Source organism: Vairimorpha necatrix, chromosome 6 (genome assembly GCF_036630325.1).
Source record: "Vairimorpha necatrix chromosome 6, complete sequence".
Classification (NCBI taxonomy): Eukaryota; Fungi; Microsporidia; family Nosematidae; genus Vairimorpha; species Vairimorpha necatrix.
The window spans coordinates 802581-827962 of record NC_088821.1 but is presented as its reverse complement, the minus strand read 5'-3'; the positions used below and the strand labels follow the sequence as shown (position 1 = coordinate 827962).

Genomic DNA, 25382 nt, shown 5'->3' with positions numbered 1-25382 from the left:
TTTATTTTTCTAAAACTCAATACCAGAATATATTCAGAATTAATTCTTAGAATTTTTTAATTCACAAAAAAATATAAAACATTATAAAAAAATTCATTTTAAATTTTTACCTCTTAGAAAGAACGTGAAATAAAAAAAATGTTCTTAATTTGAAATAAAAATCTCACAAAACTTAGATATGATTTTAAACATTACCAATTCAATATATTTTTCACTTAAATGTTATAAAAAAAAATAAATCATAATTCATCCTTTTTTATCAGTCCTTTTCGAATAAAAAAATCCAAAAAAACGCTAAATTAATATAGAAGTCTAGTTTTAAATATGGAAAACATCAATAAATATAAAGATAATTTTAAAACAGTTTGTCTAAAGTTTTTTGCAAGGAAAATTGGCTTTAATATAATTAGCAAAATTTTTATAAAGAAAAATAATAATATAAACCGATAAAAATTTTAGTGCAAAAATTTGAAATTAGATTTTTAAAATATTAATAAAGTATCATAAAATTATCTAAATTTATACACTAGACAACACAAATAAAAAATGTTGAAATATATTTTTTTCTAGAATAAACATTTACAACATAATTTTGGAATTACCATGTATCAATTTTGTCATCAACATGTTTGAATATTCGGGCGTAATACCTTTATCATTCTTTTATTTTTCCCAGAAACCACTCAGTTCTTCTAACTACAGCTTCAGAGTTTCCTCAGACATCCGTTCATTGAGTTTTTGAGTAGCATTCCTGATCAGTACAGGCCGATTTCTACGTCGTATTGTGACAAAAAGCAATTTTGAGGCTCTTATATTATACATGCTTCCTTGAGGATTCTAATCGAAGCTTTTAAGTGTGTAGTGAGAATAGACACGGTACAAAGATATGACATAATAAAAGAATTTTTGACTTGTGTTTGTAGATAGAAACATTGTAGTATGTCATAAAGTTGAAACAAATTTTTTATACAATAATTTGTTTATTTATCGCAATCAAATAATACTATAATTAGAATTGAACTTTAATATTAACTAAAAAAATGAAAAAAAATATAGACATGAAGAACAACTCCCAGACCCCACCTTAATTATTATTGACCATTACTGAACCATATATAGAAATTGACACTAATCAACCTCTCTTTTAGATATTTTATTTGACATTTATTAATACCAACTATCTGCAACAATGTGCTAAGGCTTTCTAATGCTTGTCGTATTTCGAAAGATTAAGCAAAATCAAGTTCAAAAAAGATGTTATATCTGTTTTCAAGGATCTATCGTCGATTTTAGATGACCAGCAATATCGAACTAAGTTACAAGAAATATCTAAACGACGAAATATGGAGTTAACATTAGACTAAATTACTCGAAGAAATATCATTAAAGCCATATTTTTTTGATGTGCTGTTTACTTTACGAATCATTATTTTTTGAGTGTGAAAAAAACAATAAAAAAATTGCAGACTTTAAACTATTGATTTTGCTAAAGCGATATTTAAACAAAATTTTTACAAGTAAGATGGGCCTACCCCCTTAATAGGAATCGGGAGATTTAGGTGTGATCTTTATCCAACTGTCACTGTATGATTCTTGGCTACTAAAACTCACTCCATATTAAATGCTAGCGCAGCAAGCTCCGCCTCTTCATTATACTTTGGCTCCGGAAGAATATTTTCCATCTACTTCTAATTTCACGTCAAGAGGGTCTTTACAACTGGAATAACAGATTTGTTTAACTAGCCCGAAAAAAGACATAATCATAATAGCCGAAGAATTCTACAATCATCTGCATCTCAAACACTTTGCTTGCATTTAACAACACAGTAGAGCATTTTTATTGGACTAAGTTGACTACTAGTCTCCCTTCTGTTTCGGCCACCGTCCTAAAGGACTCTGTAGGATAGGTACACGGACCTTATATTGCTTTTCTTCGTCTAGACTCTTAGTTAGATCTAAAATCCCCACAAAGTACCAAGCCACGTGCTCCGACTAGGCTGTACTCAGCAAATACTTTAAAAAGATCGAGAAATAACCACGAAGCGGATACTGTTTTTTAATCTTGAGGTACGTTTCTACACTAGATGCTAATTAACTTATGGCTGGACGTATACAAGTTTCATTGAATCAACTTAATGATCATCGTGGACATTTGCATCCTCTGAGTAAATACATTTGCATTATAACAACTGAAAAGTTTTTAGTACATAGGATTTGAATGCAGTCATCTTATAGCATGCTTGCTTTATGTCTCTTGGATGGGGGCACCGATATACAACAAAAATGTCGAAAAATCATCTTGTATTATAAAAGGGCATTTCTAGTGCCAAAATCCTATCCAAAAACACGACTTTATAAAGTTCTATGTTAGGCGTTGAATGAATATATTTAATAATTTTTTTCTATTTCTATGAAGATCTCTGGACGTTCTTTGTTTTCTCTTTACTAAAGTTATAAATTAAGCAGTAAAAGTAACTGACATTGTGTTTGAAACAATAGTAATACAACTAAATAGAAATCAAAACATTAAAGCAAAGAAAAAAAAATGAATATATTAAGTAAAAACCAATATTATATATTTGTAAAAAATTCTAAATCCTTTAAAAAGTTTCAATTGCTTAAACATAAACTTTAAACAAGACAAAATTAATTATTTGTCTCATAAAAATCATAACATAAATAACATCTATTTAATATTACATTTTTCTGTATTTTTTACCCTGTTAATGGGCACACTAACAAAACAGGATAAAAATCTTGAACTCGAAAAAAAATATCAAATTTTAGCAGATGAAGATGTAATTGATCTATACGCTTATGCAGACAAGAGAGAGGGTATAATTTGGACACCAGAAGAAATTGAGTTATTGAAAGAAGGAACAGAAACATTTGGCCAGGGAAAATGGTCGAAAATTTACGAACATTATAAGCAGCATCTTCATCCATTAAGAAGACCAGATGATTTAGCAAAAAAATTTTGGAAATTAATTCAAGAAAGTGGTTACAGAAAACAATATAAAAGAGATTTTTTTGAAGTTGACAAATACAATAATCCAATATTAATAATGGGAGAAAAGGTTATTTATAAAGATAAAGCACATTTCGATGCCGCTAAAAGAGTTGCGTTTACTAAAAATTATACAGGCAAAGGGAATATTATTTTTAGGATTGCTAATGAGGAAATGGGGAAAATTTGGGTACACGTTTATTCGGCTAAATATATTAGAGATTCAAGATTTAAAACACGTATCAGAGTAAAGAAAATTTGCGGAGAAAGCCCTCGCCGCAAAGAAAATATGTGAAATAATCTGTGTAAGGCTCTTAAAACATAACAAACGCTGGAGGACCCACAGGTGTTACAATAATTTTGATATATACTTGTGTAGGTAACTGTGCCAATAAAATTTTTTTTATACAAAAAAAATTTAAAAATTTTAATTTTAACCCCGATGTAATTTTAAAACCTTTAATATGATCCAATGTATTTGTCTATATAAAAATCATGTATTTTATTTATTTTAGGCGACATCGCAACACTCTAGCTATATTTATCACTTTTTAGATTATATGATATTCATCATTAGAACGTTGACCAGATGTCTCTTCAAAGAAAATTTAGTAATATAACAAAGTTATAAAGTATTAAATTTTAACGATCTACTGTCTATTTTACATGATATGTAATAATAAATTACATTATTAAAACAATAAATTATGAAGCTAACGTGGTACTAAATTTCAATAATTTTAAAGCATATATTAACTTTTTTTAAATATTTTACATTAGTACATTAACAAAAAAAGTTGCGTAAAGATATAAAAAGCAGACACAAGTAAAACTTTATAGATTTAAAAAATTAAATTAAATTATGCACTGAAAACGGTTCTAATGATCTAGACACAATTGGCAAAAATATTTTTATACTACTATCCAACCAAATCGAGGCATGTGCTATGCTAAATTTTGAAGGAGACTTTTAAAATATGTTTTCGAACATAGAACACTACATTCATTACATAGTAAAATACAACGTGAGTTAAAACTAGCAATATTAAATTTGAAAGGTAAGGAAAACATGTCAATTATGAATAATAAGAAACTGCTTTACTTTAAAATCAAATAATACATAGAAAGGCATAATGGACGATGTAAAAAAACATATTTATTTAACACATAATTCTGTTTGGGTTTTCTACCTTTCTTTGTTTTTTATCAGCGTTTAATTCTAGAGGTACATTAACATACATTTTTTTAGTTTAGAAAAACACAGCTCAAAATTTCCAATGAATATATAGCACTCCCGTTCAAAATTTAATATTATAATTTTACAACAAATTAAAGCTAATATTAAATTGGAAAAAATAGTTCTTGAAAAAAACTACATTTGCAAAACTCGCCATTAGACAAAAATATATTTTGATTATTTGTATTATAAATTTCACGAGGTGTACTTCATTTATGAGATTTTAAGTTTACTTTATTTTTAATACCCCGTAAATGGGCGCACTAACAGAACAGGAAAAAAATCTTGAACTCGAAAAAAACTACCAAATTTTAGCAGATGAAGATTTAGTTGATCTATACGCTTATGCAGACAAGAGAGAGGGTATAATTTGGACGCCAGAAGAAATTGAGTTATTGAAAGAAGGAATAGAAAAATTTGGCCAGGGCAATTGGAAAACAATCTTTGATAATTATAAGCAATGTCTTAATAAGTCAAGAAGAAAAGATGATTTAAGAGAGAAATTTAGGGTATTGATGCATTTGAAACACAGACATTTATCAGTGAAAGATTTTTATGAAGTCGACAAACACAATAATCCAATCCTAGTAATGGGAGAAAAGGTTATTATTAGATCTAAAGAACATTTCGATGCCGCTCAAAGAATTGCATTTACTAAAAATTATACGGGCAAAGGGAACATTATCTTTAGGATTGCTTATGAGGAAATGGGAAAAACTTGGGTGCATGTTTATTCGGCTAAATATAATAGAGATTCAAAAATAAAAACACGTATCAGAGTAAAGAAGATCTGCGGAGAAAGTCCATATCGTAAACATGGTATGTCAAAAAACTGAATTTTTCATAAAAAACGCCATGGTCCTTAGCAATATCAAAAAAATACAGAAAAACTCTGAATAACACATGTGCATGAAACTGTGGCAATAAAATTTGTGATCTACAAGAAAAGTTTAAGCTATTTAAATTTTAAAATGTTAACATCTAATCAAATGAAAAATATAAAAAACATTTTTGAATTTATATCTATTTTTAAAACTGGACAAATACGATTTCAATTTCATTTTTTTTTTAAATATGTTCAAAAAAGATTTCAAGAAGGTTTTTAGTTTTACTGCAGAGCAATATGAGATGGTAGCATTTATTAAGCGATCTACTGTCGATTTTAGTTGCAAAATGCTATCGGAATTCTCAAAACAAAGGATTATGAAGTTGATACAGTTTTTGCGTAACTACTAGTCCCTCCCAAGCTTGTCATTAATTTTTTTTAACATAAATATGAATTTTAAAAAGGTGCACTAAAGCAATATTTAATCTACATATTACCTAAAAGCTAAAACCAAATTCGATTTGATTTATTGCTACTTTTATAAAGTTAAATTTATATAAAGTCTTTAAATTTGCTTATTTTTTTGACATAATTTACTTAAAAGTTCGAAATAATCAAAGCACAAAAATTAATAAAAAAATAAAAATTTTGGGTGAAAGATACCACAGTACCCCACATTTGAGGGTGTTTACTTTATATTTTCGAACCCCAAAAACGAAGTGCAAAATAAAGGAGGAGCAGGAAGGGGACAAAAATTACTAAGCACTTATGATATTAAAAATAACAAATAAATACATATTTATGTACAGAATCATATTTTAATACAAGTTTTTACACTTTTTTTTTAATTTACAAGCATTTTTTACCCTTCTGATTTATTAGAATTGGGGACCAACACGCCCCCCTCCAAGGGTGTTCACTTTATTTTTTCGAACCCCAAAAACAAAGTGCAAAATAAAGGAGAAGCAATCATTAGCACTCAAATTACTTGCATCTTTAAACAGTAAAAATACCAAATAATTATATATTTGTATACGAAATTTAATTTAAAAAAAGAATATAACCATAAAACTATATAATTTTAAATAACTTAACATATTTTAAATTAAATTTTTTGATTTAACAATCTGTATAGATCGTTGAACATTTATTTAAATTTTCTTATATAAATAATATTTATAATTTTAATTGTTGGTTTATTATAAAAGTAGATTTTTGAAGAAAATCTACTTTTATAATAAACCAACAATTAAAAAAAAATGGAAAAAATAAGAAGGGCAAAAAAGATACAACACAATAAATGATTATTATAACTAAATTTAAAATTAAATTTTGAATAAAAGCATGTATTTATTTGTTATTTTTAATATCATAAGTGCTTAGTAATTTTTGTCCCCTTCCTGCTCCTCCTTTATTTTGCACTTCGTTTTTGGGGTTCGAAAATATAAAGTAAACACCCTCAAATGTGGGGTACTGTGGTACCTCGCCTCCAAATTTTTTTCAACAAAATAATTTCAAATAAATATAAAAGAATCGATTTCGGTTAGAATGGGACATTAAACACATATTTTACATTTTAAATTGTTTTATCTTTATAGGAATAGCACATATAGTTTCATAAATTCAGTATTAAATATATGCGTTTATTTTGTTTTTTAGTACCTATAATGCTTAGTAATTTATGTGCTCTTCTTGTTTCTCCTTTTTTTTAATTTCTTTTTGATCGAAAAGATCTCTGCGTATTTTGTAAGTATCTCAGCTTCATTTTAATACCCCGTTATGACCGCACTAACAGAACAGGAAAAAAATCTTGAACTTGAAAAAAACTATGAAATATTAGCAGATGAAGAAGTGGTTGATTTATACGCCTATGCAGACAAAAGAGAAGGTATAATTTGGACACCAGAAGAAATAAAAGTATTAAAAGAAGGATTGGAAAAATATGGTAAAGGAAAATGGAAGAAAATACTGAACAGTTACAAAGAAGATTTCCATCCATTAAGAAGACTTAGAGATTTAAATGATAAAGTTAAAATAATGTTGCAATTAGTTAGTACAAAATTTAAAAACAGAAGAGATTTCTGGGAGGTAGACAAAAATAATAATCCAATAACTAAAATGGGAGAGAAAGTTATTTATAGAGCTAAACTACTTTTCGAGGCAGCCAAGAAAGTTGCTTATACTAAAAACTATACTGGTAATGGCAATATTATTTTCAGAATCGCGTATGAAGAAATGGGGAAGACTTGGGTTCATGTTTATTCTGCTAAATATAATAGAGACTCGAATTTAAAAAGCCGTATTAAAGTGAGAAAAATATGCGGACAAAGTCCTTACCGTAAAGATGGCATGTAAAAAAAGATTATAAAAATACAGAAATGTGTCAATATTGACTTTTTTAATAATGTGATCAAACGAACATTGTATACAAATTTAAAATAAAAATTTCTAAATTTGGAATCCAGAAAAAAATGAATATTTTAAAACAACAAATCTTATTTTTTAGAAAATATTTTTTCTATAAAATTTTATAAAAACCTGAATAGTTTGAATATTTTTTTAAAAACAAATCTTCTTTATCTTATTTTTTTTCTGTAAATTTTTATAAAAATCTGAGAAGTTTGAATATTTTTTTAAGCAACAAATCTTTTATATAATGTTTTTGAGAAAATTTTATAAAAATCTGAGAAAAATGAATATTTTAAAAAAACAAATCTTTTTTTTTTTCTATTTATAAAATTTTTTAATTTACCCCCATGGATTCAGATTGCGCTATTTGTATGTCAAAATCCCATTTTATTGTCGAATACGAATGTAAACACACCTTGTGTATCACATGTGGTATTAGACTTGTAAAGCTATATAAAAAAAAAGAGTGCACACTTTGTAAACAAATATCAAAAAAAATTATAGTAAAAAACAAAAAATCAAAACTAAAAGAGGAAATAAATAGCGATGATGTCATTTATCAAAACAAAGAATGTAAAGACAAAGTTTTAAATCTTCTTATTCACAAATGTAAAAAATGCCAAGTAATTTTAAAAGACATTTATGAGCTCCGTGCTCATTACCGGGAAGTCCACGCGTCACTTTTGTGCTACGAATGTATTGACAACAAAAAACAGTTTTGGTTTGAACACAATTTGTATTCTGTCAGTACGTTAAGATGTCATAAAAATGGTAAACTGAATGAAGATGGATTTCGAGGACATGTTTATTGTTCATTTTGTAATATTTTTTTGTATGACGAATCTTGTGCTAAACAACATTGTATTCAATCACATGTAAGCTGCACAGTTTGCGATTTACTTGGTATAAAAAATAGATTTTACAATAATTTTGTAGATTTAGAAGCGCATTTTAAAAATGCGCACTATTGTTGCACATTTAAATATTGTCAAAATATCAAAGCCTATGTTTTTCCATATAAAACAGAATTACTTGAACATTTATTGAAATTTCATAAACAAATTTCCAAATTCAATGATATTTCTTCGACTATTTCTTGTAATATTCCATATTTTGATCCATTTTATCTTTCTACACAGAATAATATAAAAATTAATATATTAAATAATTCCGTTATTAATTTAAAAATGAATGATTTTAAACACAACACGCAAGCTAAAGAAATTCCTACGTATTTAGATAGAACTAAAATAACAGAAAATAAAAGAAATCAGTCATTAAGGAAGTCACTTATAAAAAGAAATATAACGAAAAATCAAGAAGAAGTTATAGAAATAGCAGAAAAAATAGTTAATAAAAGATTGTCTATTATTGACGGATGCGCAGATTTAAAATTGCTTATGGATGAAAATGTCTTGCTGAAATTACTTAAGGAATTAAATTTTGAAGAGGCACAGAATGAAATGAAAGATTATTATAAAATTTTAGAGAAACAAATATTATTTCCCAAGTTTGAGAAAAAAATTAGTGAAAATACGACGAACACAAGAAAAGAAACTAAGCCTGTTGGATTTAAAATATTAAATTTGAAAAATTACAAAAAATGATAAAAAGTAAAAACAAACTACGGGCCATTTTAAATAAGTAAAATAAATATTATTTAACATTAATATGTTTATTTAAAATAAGTAAAATCAATGTTATTTAACATTAATATATTTATTTTAAATAAGTAAAATAAAAATTATTTAGCATTAATATGTTTATTTAAAATTCATAATACATTGTTTTATTAATTTAAATTTTTTTTTACATATTTGCAGTGGACACAATGAAAATATTACTTGTTTAATTAACAAATAGATCTCAACATTTGTTTAGTTTTTTTTTAACCCTTTTCATGAGCGAAGATAATTACAAATGGGTAAATGACATTCCTCTTCCTTTACCCGGCCTCTGTTACATCGAACCATCTTTAAATGTTGATTTCAAAAATCACGACGATTCTCTTGAACATTTCCTGCCTCCAACTATTTACACTGACCCTCTTGATTTATTAGATGTCGATTTTATGAAAATTGTCTTAGACGATTTCTGTGGAAACATAGAAGACGAAGGCACAAAAAAGACAAAGATATACGAAAAAGAATATGATTTTGATTCTTATATTTCAGATTCATTTGAATCTGTTTATGAATATGAACACCCTATTGATAAAAATATAAAAATTAAAAATGTGTACGATGTCTTTAAAGGCAACGACGAGAAATATTGCCTTTTACAATCTGACGACTTAGAACTTGATGGTAAAATTTTTACTTTACAAGATTTTGTACAGAGTAATTTACACAAATATTTGGTAAATGAAAAAGGCGAAAAATTGTATGAAGGAATAAGGTTTACTAATAATGATTATATGGTGTGTAAGATTGAAAATAATAAGTTTTATTATTATGATGTGGTCTGTATCTTCAAATATAAAAAAGTCAAATAAAAATTCTTAGTAGTAAAATTACAGTTTAGTTTTGATTCAAATATGGTGTGTAAGATTGAAAATAATAAGTTTTATTATTATGATGTGGTCTGTATCTTCAAATATAAAAAAGTCAAATAAAATTTTTTAGTAGTAAAATTACAGTTTAGTTTTGATTCAAATATTGTAAAATTAAAGAAGGTTCAATAGCAAATTCGATTTATGAGTCTCAAGCAATAAAATAATTTTTTTAAAAAATTTTAGCTCCAAATTACAGTATAGGTTAATAATTATAAAATTACATAAAATTTTATTTAGTGCCAAATTACCGTATTTATTTATAATTTATAAACAAAATCACAATGTAAATACTAAATTTTAAATCTAAAAATAAACCAAATCATTATTAAAAAAATACAAGTTTTTTATTTCTATTTCCATTTGTAATTATTATTGTAAAATAATGGACTATTTGTCCATATAAAATTTTTATTTGACTCCCAAAAAGGTTTATGTTCTCTAACAAATAATGATTCAAAGAACAAGGCATCTTCTTTGCTTAATTCTAAAAATTTATCACTCCATTCATTTTGCGTATTGTCTTTATTAAATATCTCAAAATCTTTACAGCTACAACTCTTAATTTCTGAAATATCTAATTGTGCCTCTTCACAGTCACTAATATTGTCATATGTGTCATATCGCGATACATCTATCTCAATCTCCGCTTTCAGATTAGGTAGGCGATCTACATCTTTACTAACAACCAAATCTTTATTTGTTTCATCTTTATCTTCGTATCGATCAATAGACGAAAACATTCCGCTTTCTATTTCATTCATCTTTTTAAAGTTAATTTTTTCTATATCGGGTTTGTAAATTTCTTCTTGTTGAATATTTTCAACTATATTCTCATCATTGGTATTTTCTTCTAATACGCGTATATCAATATTATTATTCTTAATATGTATAAAACAGCATCTCTTTCCATACGGACAACTTCCTTCTTCCCAGAAAGTTTTACAAGTTTCTGTTTTATACCTGGGGTGTCTATTTACACTGCGCAATTCGCTTAAAGCATGCGCAAATTGGCATTTAGTGCCGTATTTACAATATCCGATCTCCGAATGACTTCTACAGATCTCTGTTTTATACAATTGTACTTTTTTATTATTAAAATATTCTTTAGAAGATTTTAAGTCACATAAAAAAGGTTTAATATTTTTTATGTCTTGGTATACACTAACATTATTATCAGACGAGTTTAAATTAAAAATATTCCCGCCTTTTTTCATGTATATAAGGATTTTACAGATATTTAAACAAAAAAAACTTAATTATTGTTTATAAACAAACATATTTGTATAAACTTGATCTTATAGACATATTAACTAAGGATAATGTAAGTATAATAAATGGTTGTTTTTTTAATAAATTTAATACTAAAAAAATTGCGTAGATTTTTTTCTATATACTATTTAAAATTGAGAAATAATGTCTGATTTGTGTATTATTTTTTTTTTTCTTTTGGTTACAAACATTTAAAATAAAACAAACAAATGTTTTCATATAAATAAAAAAAAAACAAATAAATTTTTTTATATATAAAGTTAATACAAAATATGCTATTTAATGTTTATATACTATAATGATATTGTTTATTGCAATTTATTACAAAATTAATCTTAATCATTAAACTTGATATGGTTTTGTATAATGCAAAGAAAAGTGTATTTTAGTTGAATTTGTATGTCAACAAAAAGTGTAAAAACATTTTCGCTTTTTATTAGTATAAATAATATTTAAAATATTTATTTAGTATAAAAAAGGTAAGTCATAATGTAATGATTTTTTCAGACATTGCCTGAACAAAACTGACAAATCTTCGTGGACGCAAAATTGCCGCGGAAACATAAGAATGTTGGCAGTTTTGTTTTTTATAATTTTAGGCGTAGATATTGTGCCGCTTAAAACTATAAAAGAATGTTTGGGCGGTTTGAATTTTTATAATTTATAACGTAAATATTGTGCCGCTTAAAACTATAGAAGAATGTTTGGGCAGTTTAAATTTTTATGATTTTAGGCGGGAGATATTGCGCCGCCTAAAATCATAAAAAAATCTTTAGCCCTTATGGGGCAAGAGAATAAGAACTTTCTCTTGCAACTAAAAGACTTGAACTATAAGTTTATAAACAGAGATTAAATCAAATTTTTTTTTGAACAATAATTATAAATAATAACCATCTAAAATATGAGTTTAACACATAATACTCGCTTCTTTGATTTGAGCGCATTAACATTTCACACTTATTCTTTAACTTTCTCTTCTAAAAAAACTAAATCGCCTCAAGTTTTTAATATTATCTTCAACGTATCTTGGTCTTTATATGGCCATGCAAAGAATTAGATTTTAGATTAGATTCTAAGCAGAATGGAACAAAGATAGAATAAAAACATTCAATTATATACTAGGCTTCAAATATACCTTCAACTTGTCCTAGTTTATTTGTATGATCAATTAGTTTGCTTTTTATTTATTCAACTTCAAGGCTATTGTTCCCTCCCGTAAAGCTTAGTAAACTTACAATAAATTTATTAAGCTAATGTTTTTACCTTTAAGCCTACCGATCAGGATTTGATCGGTAGATTTGTGTCATATTGATTCAGTGGATCAAAAAGCGAAATAATTCATTGAATAATTTTAAGTAGCATTTAGTTGATATTTAATTAATGTCGTAATACGATCACTTTAGGCTTCCTGTTTATCAAATTATATGTCTATATGAAATTTAAAGCATTGTAAGGCGCGAGTTATAAAATCAAGTAAATTTATTTATACATTAGATTTCTTAGACCAAATAGTGTCTCCTTATGTTTAAGATATTTTAAATATATAATTATTTGATTTTATTAAACGGGGCCGTGCTGTCGGTTTATATCGTCAGCTTAAGTGCCAAGCTCTTACTGTAAGAAATATATTTTTATTATAAATAAAGTGCAAATTATGATAAGATCTAGACTTTATCTCAAATAATCTTATGTTTATTTATCTTAATTATGTTATTGTAGATCGAGAAATAAATTTTGGTTATCATAAGTCTAAATCTGAATGATAAAACCTGCATTATTCACATCAAAAATCAATCTACTTAAATATTTTACGATAAATTTATGTATTATCAATAAACTATGACTTTATTAACACATTACTTGATTTTAAAATGCATATTAATATTATCAAAATTCTCTACAAATTTTCCCCCTTATGAATTTGCAATTTTTTTCTTTAATTTCACTTATCTTCTCAACTACTAAAAAAACAAGAATTTACAATAAACAATACGAAAGAATCCTCGACAAACTAGTAGTCCAATATTTCTCGCATGCAATCAACCATAAATTTTTTAGAAATGCTATCGAAACAAAATTAAAAAATGATCCAAAAATCACATTTAATAAAATTTATGATGTCTGGATTTCCGAATTCGTGTCTTCTACAAAAATTCAACCTAAAATTTCTCGATTTGAAAATTCGAATTTAAAAAATTTTATAAAAAAAAATGTTGAAGATTTTAGAAATTTTTTTATAAAAATTTCTAAATCTTTAAAACAAGATTTGAATATTGATAAAGTCGTATTAATACATTTAATGAGAGATATGGGTAATTCTATAGAAGATCAAGAAGTGATAATTAGTGATGAGATTGTTTTACCAGGTATTAATAATGAAAAAATGGATAAAATATTGGAAAATATACAATTTATTTATGAGAGAATAGAAGATTTTATTGATTTTCAATATAATTTGAGAAGTGATGCCGAAGACATCTTGGAAAAATGCTACCAGAAAAATCGATACGACATTTTGGCAAAATATGAAATATTAAATGATAACTCGAAATATGTAACAGAAGGAAGATCAAGCATTATAAGCAATTGGGAAGTTGAACATATTATTGATTCGAAATATCATTTTGATCTTGATAAATATGAAGCATTTAAAGAAAAAAGACAAAGAGATGAATTTTTAGAGAGGGAAGATATAGGAAAAAGGATATTTTTGGCTATAAAGCCGAAAAATATTTATGAACTTTTGTTTATTCCTTCTGATTGTAAAATAATAAAGAAAGAGCCAGTCTTTGAAGAAGAAAAAGAATCAGAATCTGATTCGGACTCAGACGAAAAAGACGAGTTAAAAGAAAAAGAAAAGAATTATATTGAATTTGATGCTGACATGGATGAAACTGAAAAAGCATACAGAACAAGAAAGAATAATAATACTAATACTTACATTACTATTATATTAATTTTTTTGGTTATCTTCTGGGTAAACTTTTCAAAGCGGATAATTAGTTGGCTTCCAAACAGAGATACAGCCTTGGAATTGTATGAGCAATAAATTATTTTTGACTGTAAGTTTTATATAAATTTTCTCAATTTTTGTTTGTGCATTTTTGATTTTCTATGAATAATTTTTTAAAATTTTTTTTCTTGTATATTTTTTTATATGTCAACATATTAGATAACCTTTATAAGTCTATATATTAGATATTTCTTACAAGTCAACATATTAGATATTTCTTACAAGTCTACATATTAGATTCTTTTACAAGTCAACGTATTAGATTCTTTCATAAGTTTGACTATTTTTCTTACAAGTCAACATATTAGATATTTCTTACAAGTCTACATATTGGATTCTTTTATAAGTTTGGCTATTTTTCTTTACCCTTAAAATGGAACTTGGTCAAATCCTCATAGCCCAATTCACTACTCTTCTTTCTCTCTTCACCGTTCTTCTTTCTATTGATTCCCAATACATCACTTCTCTATGCACTTCTCTCTACTCTAGTCCTTACTTATCTGTCTCAGATGACAAAGGCCTCTTCTTATTTCTTTTTATTACCTACCTCATTTCATCTATCTCTATCCTCGAGATCATTAGAAATCTAAGTGGTAAGAATTATAAACTTAAAGACAAAGTGGTTTACATACAAACTTGTAATTATAATAACTCGTTTTTATTATTTGCAAACTTCTTGAGTCTTTATATTTACAAGAAGCTGTGTGCCCGTACAGTAAACTTGTTAATGATAGGAATGTTTAACTGTGCATTTTATAATTTGACATATTTAATGGAGCTTAAATATGTAAGCGGGTTGGTTTATTGCAATTTCATAGTGGCTAATATATTGAGTTTTATGTGTACTTATGTGCAAGGATTTGGTAAAGTATTGGATTTGACTATATTGCAATATAAAAGATATAAATTATATTAAAAAATTACAATATAAAAATATTTATTTGTATAAGTAAATCTAACTGGTGTGTTTAAGAAAAAATTAAATTATTTTTATAAAACTAGTTGATGCAGAAAATTTAAAATGAGACAGTGCGATATGTAAATGTCAAGGCTGATAATAGATATATTTACCAGTTTCATCTAGTGTAAATGAAATAAGACCCTTAAAATTAATATCTTGATATAATATTATTTTTAAATCTAATCTATCATCAATGCTTTACTAAAAAGAAAAGTTTTTATTAGCCTTTATTTTGTATATGTTAACACGAGTAACCAATAACTACAAAAAATATATAAATTAGATTTTGTCGGTTTTTAATTTAATTCTTAAAAAAAAATGACATTTTGACTATGTAATTTGCAAATGACTAGATACAATGTTTCTCATAAGATTATTTTGATTCAATCAATTTTTTCGAGTATTAACTGTCAACTCCTTAATTTAAAAAACCAATAAACTACATTTTTAATATAGACAACTTTGTTCGTTAGAAGTATTAGCTTTATTCGTCACATACATTAACTTATTCCGTTGCTTTCATTTTCTTATTGGTCAATCAGTTATCAAATGAAACACGTCTCTCCTTTTTTAATATATAAAAAACCATATTCCCCTCTTTAAAATGAAGTTAGTAGTCGTAAGTAATAGACTTCCTATTACATTATCAAGATCAGACTCTGGTTTCAATTATAAACACAGTTCTGGTGGTCTAGTAACAGGCCTACAATCAATTAATAAACGAATTAATTTCAAATGGTTTGGTAACTTAAGTAGCGAAGGTTTAAGCGACGAAGATAAACAAGTCATTTACAATGATTGTACTACAAAATACAACTTATATCCAATTTTCGTAGACCCAGAACTAAATGATAATTCTTATAACGGTTTTTGTAACGGTATTTTATGGCCAATGTTACATTATTTTTCTGATGACTTGGTAGTCACAGAAAAATATTATGAAGCTTATATTGAATACAATAAAGTCTTTTTAAATGAAATATTGAAAGAAGTTGATGATGACGATATAGTGTGGGTACACGATTATCACCTGTTATTGTTACCAAAAATGATTAGAGAAATACGAAAAGATATAAAAATTATGTTTTTTTTACATACACCATTTCCAAATTCTATAAGTTTTAATAGGTTATATTGTAGAAAAGAAATTTTAGAAGGAGTTTTGGCTTGTAATTTAATTTCTTTTCATAGTTACGAATATGTAGGGAATTTCTTAGAATGTTGCGATAAAAACAATCTAGTTTGTCATAGTAAAGTTGATTCTATACCAATAGGCATAGATCCGGAGATATTTACTAATTGTTTGAAAGAAGAAAAAACGATAGAAAAAATTAATTTTTTTAAAGAAAAATACAAAAACAAGAAGATTTTGTTAGGAGTTGATAGATCTGATTATATAAAAGGAATTCCTAATCGTGTACAAGGTTACACAGATTTTCTTAAAAAGTTTCCTGAGCACATCGAAGACACAGTTTTTTTACAAATAGGTGTACCAAGCCGTACAGGCGTAGTTGAGTACAAAGGATACACAGAATGTGTTAATAAATTGGTAGCTGATAGTAATAGTAAGATAGGAGATATTGATAATACTAATATTTATTTACAAAATGATTCTGTAGATTTTAATACATTGTGCGCTTTGTATTATATAAGTGATATTTTGTTGATTACAAGTCTCAGAGACGGGATGAATTTAGTGGCTATGGAATATGTAAGTTGTTCTTATGACAAACACGGCGTATTAATTTTAAGTGAATTTACAGGAGTGACTTCGACTTTGCCTGGAAGTTTAGGTGTGAATCCGTGGAATATTGATGAGATAAGCGAGAAAATTAAAGAGGCGCTAGAGATGAGCCCAGAGGAAAGAGAAAAGAGGTATAATTTTAATAAAGAGAATGTTTATAAGTTTACGAGTTTCAAGTGGGCAGAGGACAATTTAGACATGTTAGATGAGAATTGGGAGAAATATATAAAAAAGTAATAAAAAAATTATTATTTTCTAATAATTATATATTCTAATAATTATTATTTTCTAATAATTATTAATTATATATTTCTAATAATTATTATTTTCTAATAATTATATGTTTTATTTGTACTAGTCCTTGTCTGATTAGTGGTGTTTTTTTTTCAGCTTTGTTTTTTTTGCCCCAAATGCTGTTCTTCATTTTTTTGTCTAAATTTCTCTGCGAAATATTCCCTATTCATTTAAATGAACCACTAGAAATCTACCAAAATCTAAAAGACAAAACAGTAGTCCTAGTAAAATCCACTATCATGGTAAAAAACCAAAATGATTTAATCTGGTCCGAAGCAGATCCAAGTATTCCTCTAATGACTTCTTTAAGAATTTACAAAACAGGCGGCCTTTCTTCAAATGAGAAAGTCGAGCTTTTTATGGACAACAAATACGAGCCCCACAATGTTTTCCTTTTTACTTCTTACGAAGGCGCAGGGTTTTATTCTTTCGATTTTGATGTCCAAAGTAAAGTTGACAATCTTTACGGGCTCAAGTTGGAGATTTATGAAGGCAGGCCTCAGAATACAGAGATTGTGTCTGGGATTGACTACCATTTGACGATGCTGACTGAGAAAGTGGGCGAAATCTTAGATTTCGCTAGAAAGAATTTCGAGATGGAAGAGATGGGCGAAGAAGACGAGGCTAAATATGTCAAGTTGTATAATTATATATTTAGTTTAGTGTATAAGATATCATTTTTGAAGATAATTACTTTATTTGCTACAATATTTTATTTTAATAAGAGTGTTAAAGATTTCTTCATTACTAACAAGATTGCTAAATAAATGAGTGTTCATTTAATAATAATTTGTTTTGATTTTGTTTATATTTTACAAATTTAATATAATTTATAAATTATATTATATAAATAGCTTATAATTAATTTAAGTATTTGGCGTATTTACCTGGAATTGTGCCAGTGGCAAGAAAGCATTCAATAATGCTACGGTTATGTGTACCGTGAATTCCCAAGGTAGGTGTAAATGTATTTGAATAGTGTTTATTGTTATTGGCGTCATGGGCCTGAGCTGGAGTGCGGCTGTTGTTGTTCTTAGGCATCCTCATTCTTTTTAAGTGATGAATTTCGTTATTTATATTTGTGTGTAACCAATTAGAAATTAGTGTTTCAGAACTGTCCACTAACAATTAGAGATGCTTGACGTGTATCAAAGCACATTAGCGTTTCATCGTCTATTGGTCACCATAAACATGTGGTATGAGATATTATACCACATACTGCCAACTCCAACAAAATTTCAAGTTTCGGACATGCGTCCATGATTCGTCATCTTTTAAGCGAACCCATTTACCTTTGCTTCCCACTTCTTCAACTATTTGTCTTGTTCCATATTTCCGATCGAGTTTTCCTGCTTTTAAATTTCTTTTGTAGACAATGTCTCCCACGTTGAACTTAGAAGTATACGCTACAGCGTTTGGGTTTTTCGTTATTGTTTGCTGTTTGGTGTCTAAATCGTAGAAGTCCCTGCCATATGCTATAAGATAAGGCGAGGCTTTAATCCCTCGATTAAAGTTGATATTTAATATATTTTCTGCTTCTTTAACAGTCTCGTAGATGTCTCGGAATTTGTTTATGGAAAGCGTGAAGGCAATAGTTTGGTTCAAGCGTTCGGATATCCCATTTGATTTGGGTGTGTATGTCGGTATTAGAATGTGATTTATTCCTGTAGTAGCTAGATACTCTTTGAAACCTGCGGAGATGTATTGTCGTCCGTTATCCGATATTAAATGCTTAGGCCTGTCTCTTGTTTTAATCCATGCTTCTATATAATCGATTAATTCTTGAGTTTTAATCGTCTTAAAGAATATTAACATTACTTCTCTAGAATATATATCTGATATCGTAAGTATATATCCTATCTTCTCCTCAGAGTTCGGGGAAGGAGTATGATACTTGAATGGTCCGAAGATATCTGATGATATGCGCTCGTATAATCTAGATGAATCCATCTTCACCGTATTATGATGACTATTGTTAATTATCTTGAATTTTCTGCATACAGAACAACTTTTTACTACCCAAGATATCCTTTGTAGGGCGTTTTTTACGTAAATGTATTTTTTAATGTTGTTGTAGAGTGTAGTGACTCCTCGGTGACCTGATATGTCATGTATGCTTTTTAGGAAAGATTTGATTTTGTCATTCCTGATAACCAGTTGGCCTCTATCGTTCCTGAGTAATACGCCGTTGTTTGACGTGCATGAAGTTTTAACGACATTGTCGTATTGTATCTTGAGAGGCATGATCTGTAAAAGTAGACAACGCGATAATGTGTCTGCTACTGTGTTATCCTTTCCTTTGATATGGAAGATCTTATGATTAAATTTATTCATGATCAGTTTCCATCTGTTAATCTCTGTTTTTGTAGCTTCTGGTAACTTATAATGTTTTTTATCTTCCATGAGTATGGGTAAGCAAGTGCTTTCAGCTAATATTTCATCAAGAATTTCCTCGGATGTAACTTCAACCCCAATAAATGGGATAGTATGTCCATTTCCTAAGGTAATAATTTTCTTTCTTAAGTTTACTACTGCTTCGTTAGCATATAAAAATTCATATCCCAAGATAATATCTTCTGGTATACGCTGTAAAACATAAAATGTGATATCATAGTCTTTATCCTTAATACGTATTTTAGTTTCGACGGCTCGACTAGTGGTTTCTTTAGTACCACATCCAAATATCATAGTTAGAGGTTTAGTTTCAATTGTGTTCAGCTTTAAGGACTTTAACAGTTTTTCGTGAATATAATTGCAAGATGCACCCGTGTCAACAAATAACTGTAGGTTAGTTCCATTTAATTCTCCTTGAATTTTTATCCCTTCATGATTGTCGACTTTAAGTTCAGTGATAATCATGCTTTTGACATCTTCTGATTGTGAGGTTTTATGAAGGGAACAATCTATAGTGTTGTGAAACTTCGAGTGATGGTATTTACACCACTTCTTATTAGTAAAGGCGTATTTAGTCTTGTTCGCACCCGTTGTCTGGGTTATTAAGCCTTGTTTGGTCTCTGTGGACTGGGATAATATGCTTTCTTCCAGTTCTATTAAAAATTGAATAATTTCTTGAAATGGAGCCGTTTTAAGTCTTTGATCGGCAATCTTGATAGTGGTATATCTTCCCAAACCTTTGAAAAATATTTCTTCTTGTTTTCTATCCACTTCCTTTCTTGAAAGATCGTTGACATGAATGTAGCCTTCTAATCCTTTAGAAATTGTTTCCATATACTCGTTAATGGAAAAATGATCAGTTTGCCTGATATTGTCAATTTTTTGCGAGAGAATCCTGTGTTGGGTCTTTGGATACAGTATGTCTAGAAGTTCTTTTCTCAGTGCCTTGTAACTGTTCCTAGTAAGTTTATCCTTATAAGTAGAATCATAGATTAGACTATGGTAAATATGACCGCTTTGTGTGTCATTCCACTTGTTATATTCAGAAAGAGTTTCAAACTCTTTGAGACCTGCTGTAGTGAGATCTGATTTGATATTAAATATCTTAAGTATATAGTCTTGGATTGGTACGTCTGTACCTTCAACAGTTCTTTTAAATTCCGCGTAATGATGTTTATCTCCAGTTGTAAATGACTTTGTACCTTTATTGCCATTTGAGCTCAAATTGGCGTATTTACCTGGAATTGTGCCAGTGGCAAGAAAGCATTCAATAATGCTACGGTTATGTGTACCGTGAATTCCCAAGGTAGGTGTAAATGTATTTGAATAGTGTTTATTGTTATTGGCGTCATGGGCCTGAGCTGGAGTGCGGCTGTTGTTGTTCTTAGGCATCCTCATTCTTTTTAAGTGATGAATTTCGTTATTTATATTTGTGTGTAACCAATTAGAAATTAGTGTTTCAGAACTGTCCACTAACAATTAGAGATGCTTGACGTGTATCAAAGCACATTAGCGTTTCATCGTCTATTGGTCACCATAAACATGTGGTATGAGATATTATACCACAGTATTATTTATATTATACAAATGTAGTGTCATTAAGTTTATTTCTATTTTCCATCCTTCTTTTGAAAATGTTTTTAAATACTTTTTGTAGCCAATCAAACCTGTCCATTTGTAAGAATATGATTGGCCAATATTTGATCGGCTACGAAATCTGATATAACTAAATTATTATTTATTTTTGGCTAGTTCTACACATAGTCTTAAATTATCTATAATTACCACTTTTAAATCATTTATCAATTCACTCGCTTCTTCTTTATTACCCACACTTACAAATGAGTACCCCCTGCTTACCCCAGTCTCCCTATCAAAGACCATATGAAATCTCCCAAATTTCACTTTAGTGTGCTGACTCAGAATTCTATAAAGCTCTTCTCTTTTCATATTCAAATCATAATTCGATATCTTGACACTTATATTCTCATAAGATCGAGTACTCACAGGCGGGATATATTGACCAGTATTTATTACTGTCTCTTCTTTAGGCTTATAAGAGATATTTGGTGTGTAGGCGACATGCTCAACTTCAACTTCTTCTTTAATTTCTATTTTATCATTAGTGCATTTTATAAAAGAGAAATTGTCAATATTTTCTACTACTGATATTTTACTAATAGAGCCGAATTTGGGGAGAGTTTTTCTTCTGTTTATTGCTGACTGGTTTTTGGTAAATTTATAAATTTCCATGAGGGGCATAAACAGCATAAAGAAAAAACAAAAAATGGAAATATTTCATGGTAATTCTGTGAAGTTTCTCCCTACCTCTTACTTGCAAATACAAACTTTAGATGCATAGCATTTATTTATTATAGGCTTGTCTTAGACAATTATCTTTCGACAAATGGACATATTTGATTGGCTACAAAAAGTATTTAAAAACATCTAAAAAAGCAAGGGAATTCTGCTGAAATTTAAATAAGACCAAATCCTAAGGGTATTCAGCGGCCTTCCAGATTTATACTAATGTGTAATTTGGAAAATTAATATTATTTATTAAAGGACTCTGGAAATGGGTCTTTCCTACTAAATACCATCATATTCTTATTGATGCTTATATACCCCTTCACTAGATTTATTTCTATCACACTACACACTAAACTGATCATCTCTTCATATTCCATATCTAACACTTCCAGTAAAAAGTCAAGATTCAATTTATAATCTTCACTTTTAAGATAGAAAATCCTCTTTATCAGATTTGTAAAACACACAAGTGGCAAATAAGTCCGCACTATCTCAAAAATATTCAATCTTCTAAACATAACATTGTCTAAAAGTGCAAATATTTTACTATAAAGACCAAGTTTGACTACATCTCTCAATTTTATAAGAAAAGGATCTTGTGTCTTCACTGCCTTATTATTAATCAAATTGATAATAAAAAACAAGACATTACTGTCATTTACAGTCCTTATATTCTTACTCATATACGCTATATTTATACACTCATTGGCTTCTTCTATGTCTCCTTTGTACAAATACAACAAACTCTTATACAAGTTGTAAATATAAAAATCTTTCTTGCCTTTTCTTGTATTAGTAGTGACTAATAAGAAATTATAAGCAAGTTCATAATTGTCTATCTTAAAATATAATCTAAATAATATATTACAGAGTACATGATATTTAGTATCTTTATATATTTCTAATATAATCTTGATTAGAGATCTAGTCTCTTCTTCGCAGTTTATTTTATTGTCAATTTGGTTTATACAATTCTGAATTATAAATTTGAACAAGACGCGTGTCTTGTTCTTATTTGGACAATCAAGTAAAAGACAAGAAGTTTTTAAGACATTTAGAGAAGATGAGAAATCTTTGGTTTTTATGTAAGAGATATGGGATTTGTATAATTGGTCGAAAGGCGGGATTATATTTCTATAATTGTATTTTTGAGGATGTAATTTGAAGGAAGAAGCAAGTTTGTGGAATTTCTCATCTGTGATGAATTTATTTATGAGATTGTCATTCATTTACGGGGTAGAAAAGGGGAGTGAAATTTAAGAAGAAAACATTTTTATAAGTTAATATCGTATTTGTAGGTATGGTATTAAACAGTATATATTTTCAGATCTATTCATGGCTTATTCATAGAAAGAAAATGGGTTTACTATCGGTAAGATAGTCTATCCTAACTTACTAATATTTAAATATCATTTCATACCAAGAAACAATTTCACGGCCACACTTCTTGTTAAATTGTAATATAAAGAAATGCTCTAAATATTTCTATTGGTAAAGTTAGGAATATTCAGTCTCCGCCACAAGCCTTTACATTAAACAATAGTACAAGGCACTTTTTTTGCTTATTTATTAGGCTTTTTATATTTAATAAGATAGTTCTATCTGGTGCATATTTTAAGGAAACTTAAAAACTTTAAAAAGATATATAAGGAATATTGGTCAAAGTTTCGCTTGATAGATTTTGATTTAGTCGTAAATGAGACAATTTAAAAAACCATGATAGTTTTGCTTTATATATAAATTATATTAAAGTAAATTATTAGTCTTTTATCAATAGTAAGTATAAACTTCTATAATCTAATTTTAAGAGTATAATACTAGGTTATATTTTGGAGATTTAATAAATTATCTCTCATTATTCGATGACTCATTGTGACTAACAGGGCACAACTTGCAAACTTCTATTATTTCTCAATATCTATATAGATTAAAAAAGACAAGAATTTATTTTTGTACTTAGTCATATCGAGTCATTTGATTTTTAAATCTCATTTGTACAGTAAAACATTTTACTTGATCTCTTTATACTTTTTTCTACTAAATTTTAGCTAAATTAATTTTCTTAATAAAAAATATAAAAACTAAAAAATTTACCAAGGGAATGCCCGAAGAGCCTTTAGAATTTGATGTTCTAAGTGTTGATACTGTGAATATACTTGATTTTATAGACTTCGCATTTAATTGGAAATTTATAAGTGTCTTTTTATTAGTGATTATGGCATCTTTTTTCTTGTATAAGAAGTGTTTAAGCAATGGGAAAGATAAGAAGAATATTGAATGATAAAATAAATTTAATAGTTTTATTTGATACAACAAGTTTGTACTTTAAAAAGCATAATTAATAATATTAATGTAGTGTAATTTGTGCAAAGATATTTAAATAATTTTTATAAAACAATCGCATCTTAAAATTAATAAGACAATGTAAAATTCTAAATTCATAACGATTTTGCTATAAGTTAAAATATCCCCTTTGGTATTTTTGACCGTTATTAATTTACATTAATAGTACATTGAAATTTACTACCCTCTTATGGAAACTTATAAAGACTCTTGTCTAGAAATATATAAAGAAATATCTTCTTATCAAAATTGTACCACTTATTCTTTCTTATTATTTCACAATAAAATCGCCATTTACTATCTTTCATTTCACATAAAAAATGACACTTGTTTCATCGACAAATTGGATAGCACAGGGCACTCCTTAAAATGCAAAAGCAAGGATTTTATCTTGACAATCTTATCAGAATATTGTAAAACATGTCGAATTATTTATTGTTTTTCTCTATCTAAACTAGTATATGTATTTAGAAATGAAAATAAAAAAGTACTAAATGATATTAAACAATATTGGATTGACATATTTAGAATGTATAATGATAAAGCGAATATGTTTGTATTACAATTTAATAGTAAGAATTATCTTAAAGATATTTATAAAAGTAGTAAAGAAATAGTAAGATTTAATGATGATCCTGTGTCGAAGATATTAGAGAATGTGGGAGATTTAGAATTGGACAAATTGTATGAAATATTAAGTTGTAGAAATGATTTTATGAAGGGAAGTCTTATTTATTTAGTAAAAAATGATAAATTAATAGAATTAAATGCAGTAAAAGAATCAAGTTTGATAGGTCAAGATAAAATTCCACATACATGCGAAGTTAATACCTTGGAAGAACAACTACTTGAATTATCATTTAATGGAGAAGAGGATATTTTGGAATCAAGTAAAAAGTTGTACGATAATTTGAAAACTGAAAAATTTTTTATAAAAATTTTTAACAGACCTGAAAAAACAAAAAAAGAAGAAAGTAAAACAATTTTAAAAGTAAAAAGGAGGAAATAAACATAATTTAAA

General features: G+C 27.6%; 13 protein-coding genes across 13 annotated transcripts; 10 read left to right on the top strand and 3 right to left on the bottom strand.

Annotated features, from left to right (window-relative positions):
- Window positions 1-2726: 2726 nt before the first annotated feature.
- Window positions 2727-3302, top strand: VNE69_06141 (myb-like DNA-binding domain-containing protein; the record flags this gene model as incomplete). The annotated part of the gene is made up of 1 exon (XM_065473895.1): window positions 2727-3302. The coding sequence occupies one exon, from the start codon at window positions 2727-2729 to the stop codon at window positions 3300-3302; it is 576 nt and encodes a 191-aa protein (XP_065329967.1).
- Window positions 3303-4498: 1196 nt separating this feature from the next.
- VNE69_06140 (myb-like DNA-binding domain-containing protein) lies at window positions 4499-5080 on the top strand (the record flags this gene model as incomplete). Its single annotated transcript, XM_065473894.1, has 1 exon — window positions 4499-5080. One exon carries the CDS (start codon window positions 4499-4501, stop codon window positions 5078-5080), a length of 582 nt encoding a protein of 193 aa, XP_065329966.1.
- A 1769-nt stretch (window positions 5081-6849) lies between these two features.
- VNE69_06139 (myb-like DNA-binding domain-containing protein) lies at window positions 6850-7425 on the top strand (the record flags this gene model as incomplete). Its single annotated transcript, XM_065473893.1, has 1 exon — window positions 6850-7425. The coding sequence occupies one exon, from the start codon at window positions 6850-6852 to the stop codon at window positions 7423-7425; it is 576 nt and encodes a 191-aa protein (XP_065329965.1).
- A 401-nt stretch (window positions 7426-7826) lies between these two features.
- On the top strand, window positions 7827-9086 carry VNE69_06138 (ring-type E3 ubiquitin transferase; the record flags this gene model as incomplete). The annotated part of the gene is made up of 1 exon (XM_065473892.1): window positions 7827-9086. The coding sequence occupies one exon, from the start codon at window positions 7827-7829 to the stop codon at window positions 9084-9086; it is 1260 nt and encodes a 419-aa protein (XP_065329964.1).
- A 293-nt stretch (window positions 9087-9379) lies between these two features.
- On the top strand, window positions 9380-9973 carry VNE69_06137 (uncharacterized protein; the record flags this gene model as incomplete). Its single annotated transcript, XM_065473891.1, has 1 exon — window positions 9380-9973. One exon carries the CDS (start codon window positions 9380-9382, stop codon window positions 9971-9973), a length of 594 nt encoding a protein of 197 aa, XP_065329963.1.
- Window positions 9974-10383: 410 nt separating this feature from the next.
- Window positions 10384-11247, bottom strand: VNE69_06136 (CCCH-type Zn-finger protein; the record flags this gene model as incomplete). Its single annotated transcript, XM_065473890.1, has 1 exon — window positions 10384-11247. The coding sequence occupies one exon, from the start codon at window positions 11245-11247 to the stop codon at window positions 10384-10386; it is 864 nt and encodes a 287-aa protein (XP_065329962.1).
- Window positions 11248-13217: 1970 nt separating this feature from the next.
- VNE69_06135 (uncharacterized protein) lies at window positions 13218-14351 on the top strand (the record flags this gene model as incomplete). The annotated part of the gene is made up of 1 exon (XM_065473889.1): window positions 13218-14351. One exon carries the CDS (start codon window positions 13218-13220, stop codon window positions 14349-14351), a length of 1134 nt encoding a protein of 377 aa, XP_065329961.1.
- A 337-nt stretch (window positions 14352-14688) lies between these two features.
- On the top strand, window positions 14689-15231 carry VNE69_06134 (uncharacterized protein; the record flags this gene model as incomplete). Its single annotated transcript, XM_065473888.1, has 1 exon — window positions 14689-15231. One exon carries the CDS (start codon window positions 14689-14691, stop codon window positions 15229-15231), a length of 543 nt encoding a protein of 180 aa, XP_065329960.1.
- Window positions 15232-15880: 649 nt separating this feature from the next.
- VNE69_06133 (alpha-trehalose-phosphate synthase (TPS1)) lies at window positions 15881-17257 on the top strand (the record flags this gene model as incomplete). The annotated part of the gene is made up of 1 exon (XM_065473887.1): window positions 15881-17257. The coding sequence occupies one exon, from the start codon at window positions 15881-15883 to the stop codon at window positions 17255-17257; it is 1377 nt and encodes a 458-aa protein (XP_065329959.1).
- A 173-nt stretch (window positions 17258-17430) lies between these two features.
- VNE69_06132 (transmembrane EMP24 domain-containing protein) lies at window positions 17431-18081 on the top strand (the record flags this gene model as incomplete). The annotated part of the gene is made up of 1 exon (XM_065473886.1): window positions 17431-18081. One exon carries the CDS (start codon window positions 17431-17433, stop codon window positions 18079-18081), a length of 651 nt encoding a protein of 216 aa, XP_065329958.1.
- Window positions 18082-21442: 3361 nt separating this feature from the next.
- On the bottom strand, window positions 21443-21961 carry VNE69_06131 (eukaryotic translation initiation factor 3 subunit G; the record flags this gene model as incomplete). The annotated part of the gene is made up of 1 exon (XM_065473885.1): window positions 21443-21961. One exon carries the CDS (start codon window positions 21959-21961, stop codon window positions 21443-21445), a length of 519 nt encoding a protein of 172 aa, XP_065329957.1.
- A 299-nt stretch (window positions 21962-22260) lies between these two features.
- On the bottom strand, window positions 22261-23247 carry VNE69_06130 (PCI domain-containing protein 2; the record flags this gene model as incomplete). The annotated part of the gene is made up of 1 exon (XM_065473884.1): window positions 22261-23247. The coding sequence occupies one exon, from the start codon at window positions 23245-23247 to the stop codon at window positions 22261-22263; it is 987 nt and encodes a 328-aa protein (XP_065329956.1).
- A 1304-nt stretch (window positions 23248-24551) lies between these two features.
- Window positions 24552-25370, top strand: VNE69_06129 (histone acetlytransferase RTT109; the record flags this gene model as incomplete). Its single annotated transcript, XM_065473883.1, has 1 exon — window positions 24552-25370. One exon carries the CDS (start codon window positions 24552-24554, stop codon window positions 25368-25370), a length of 819 nt encoding a protein of 272 aa, XP_065329955.1.
- Between the last annotated feature and the right edge of the window lie 12 nt (window positions 25371-25382).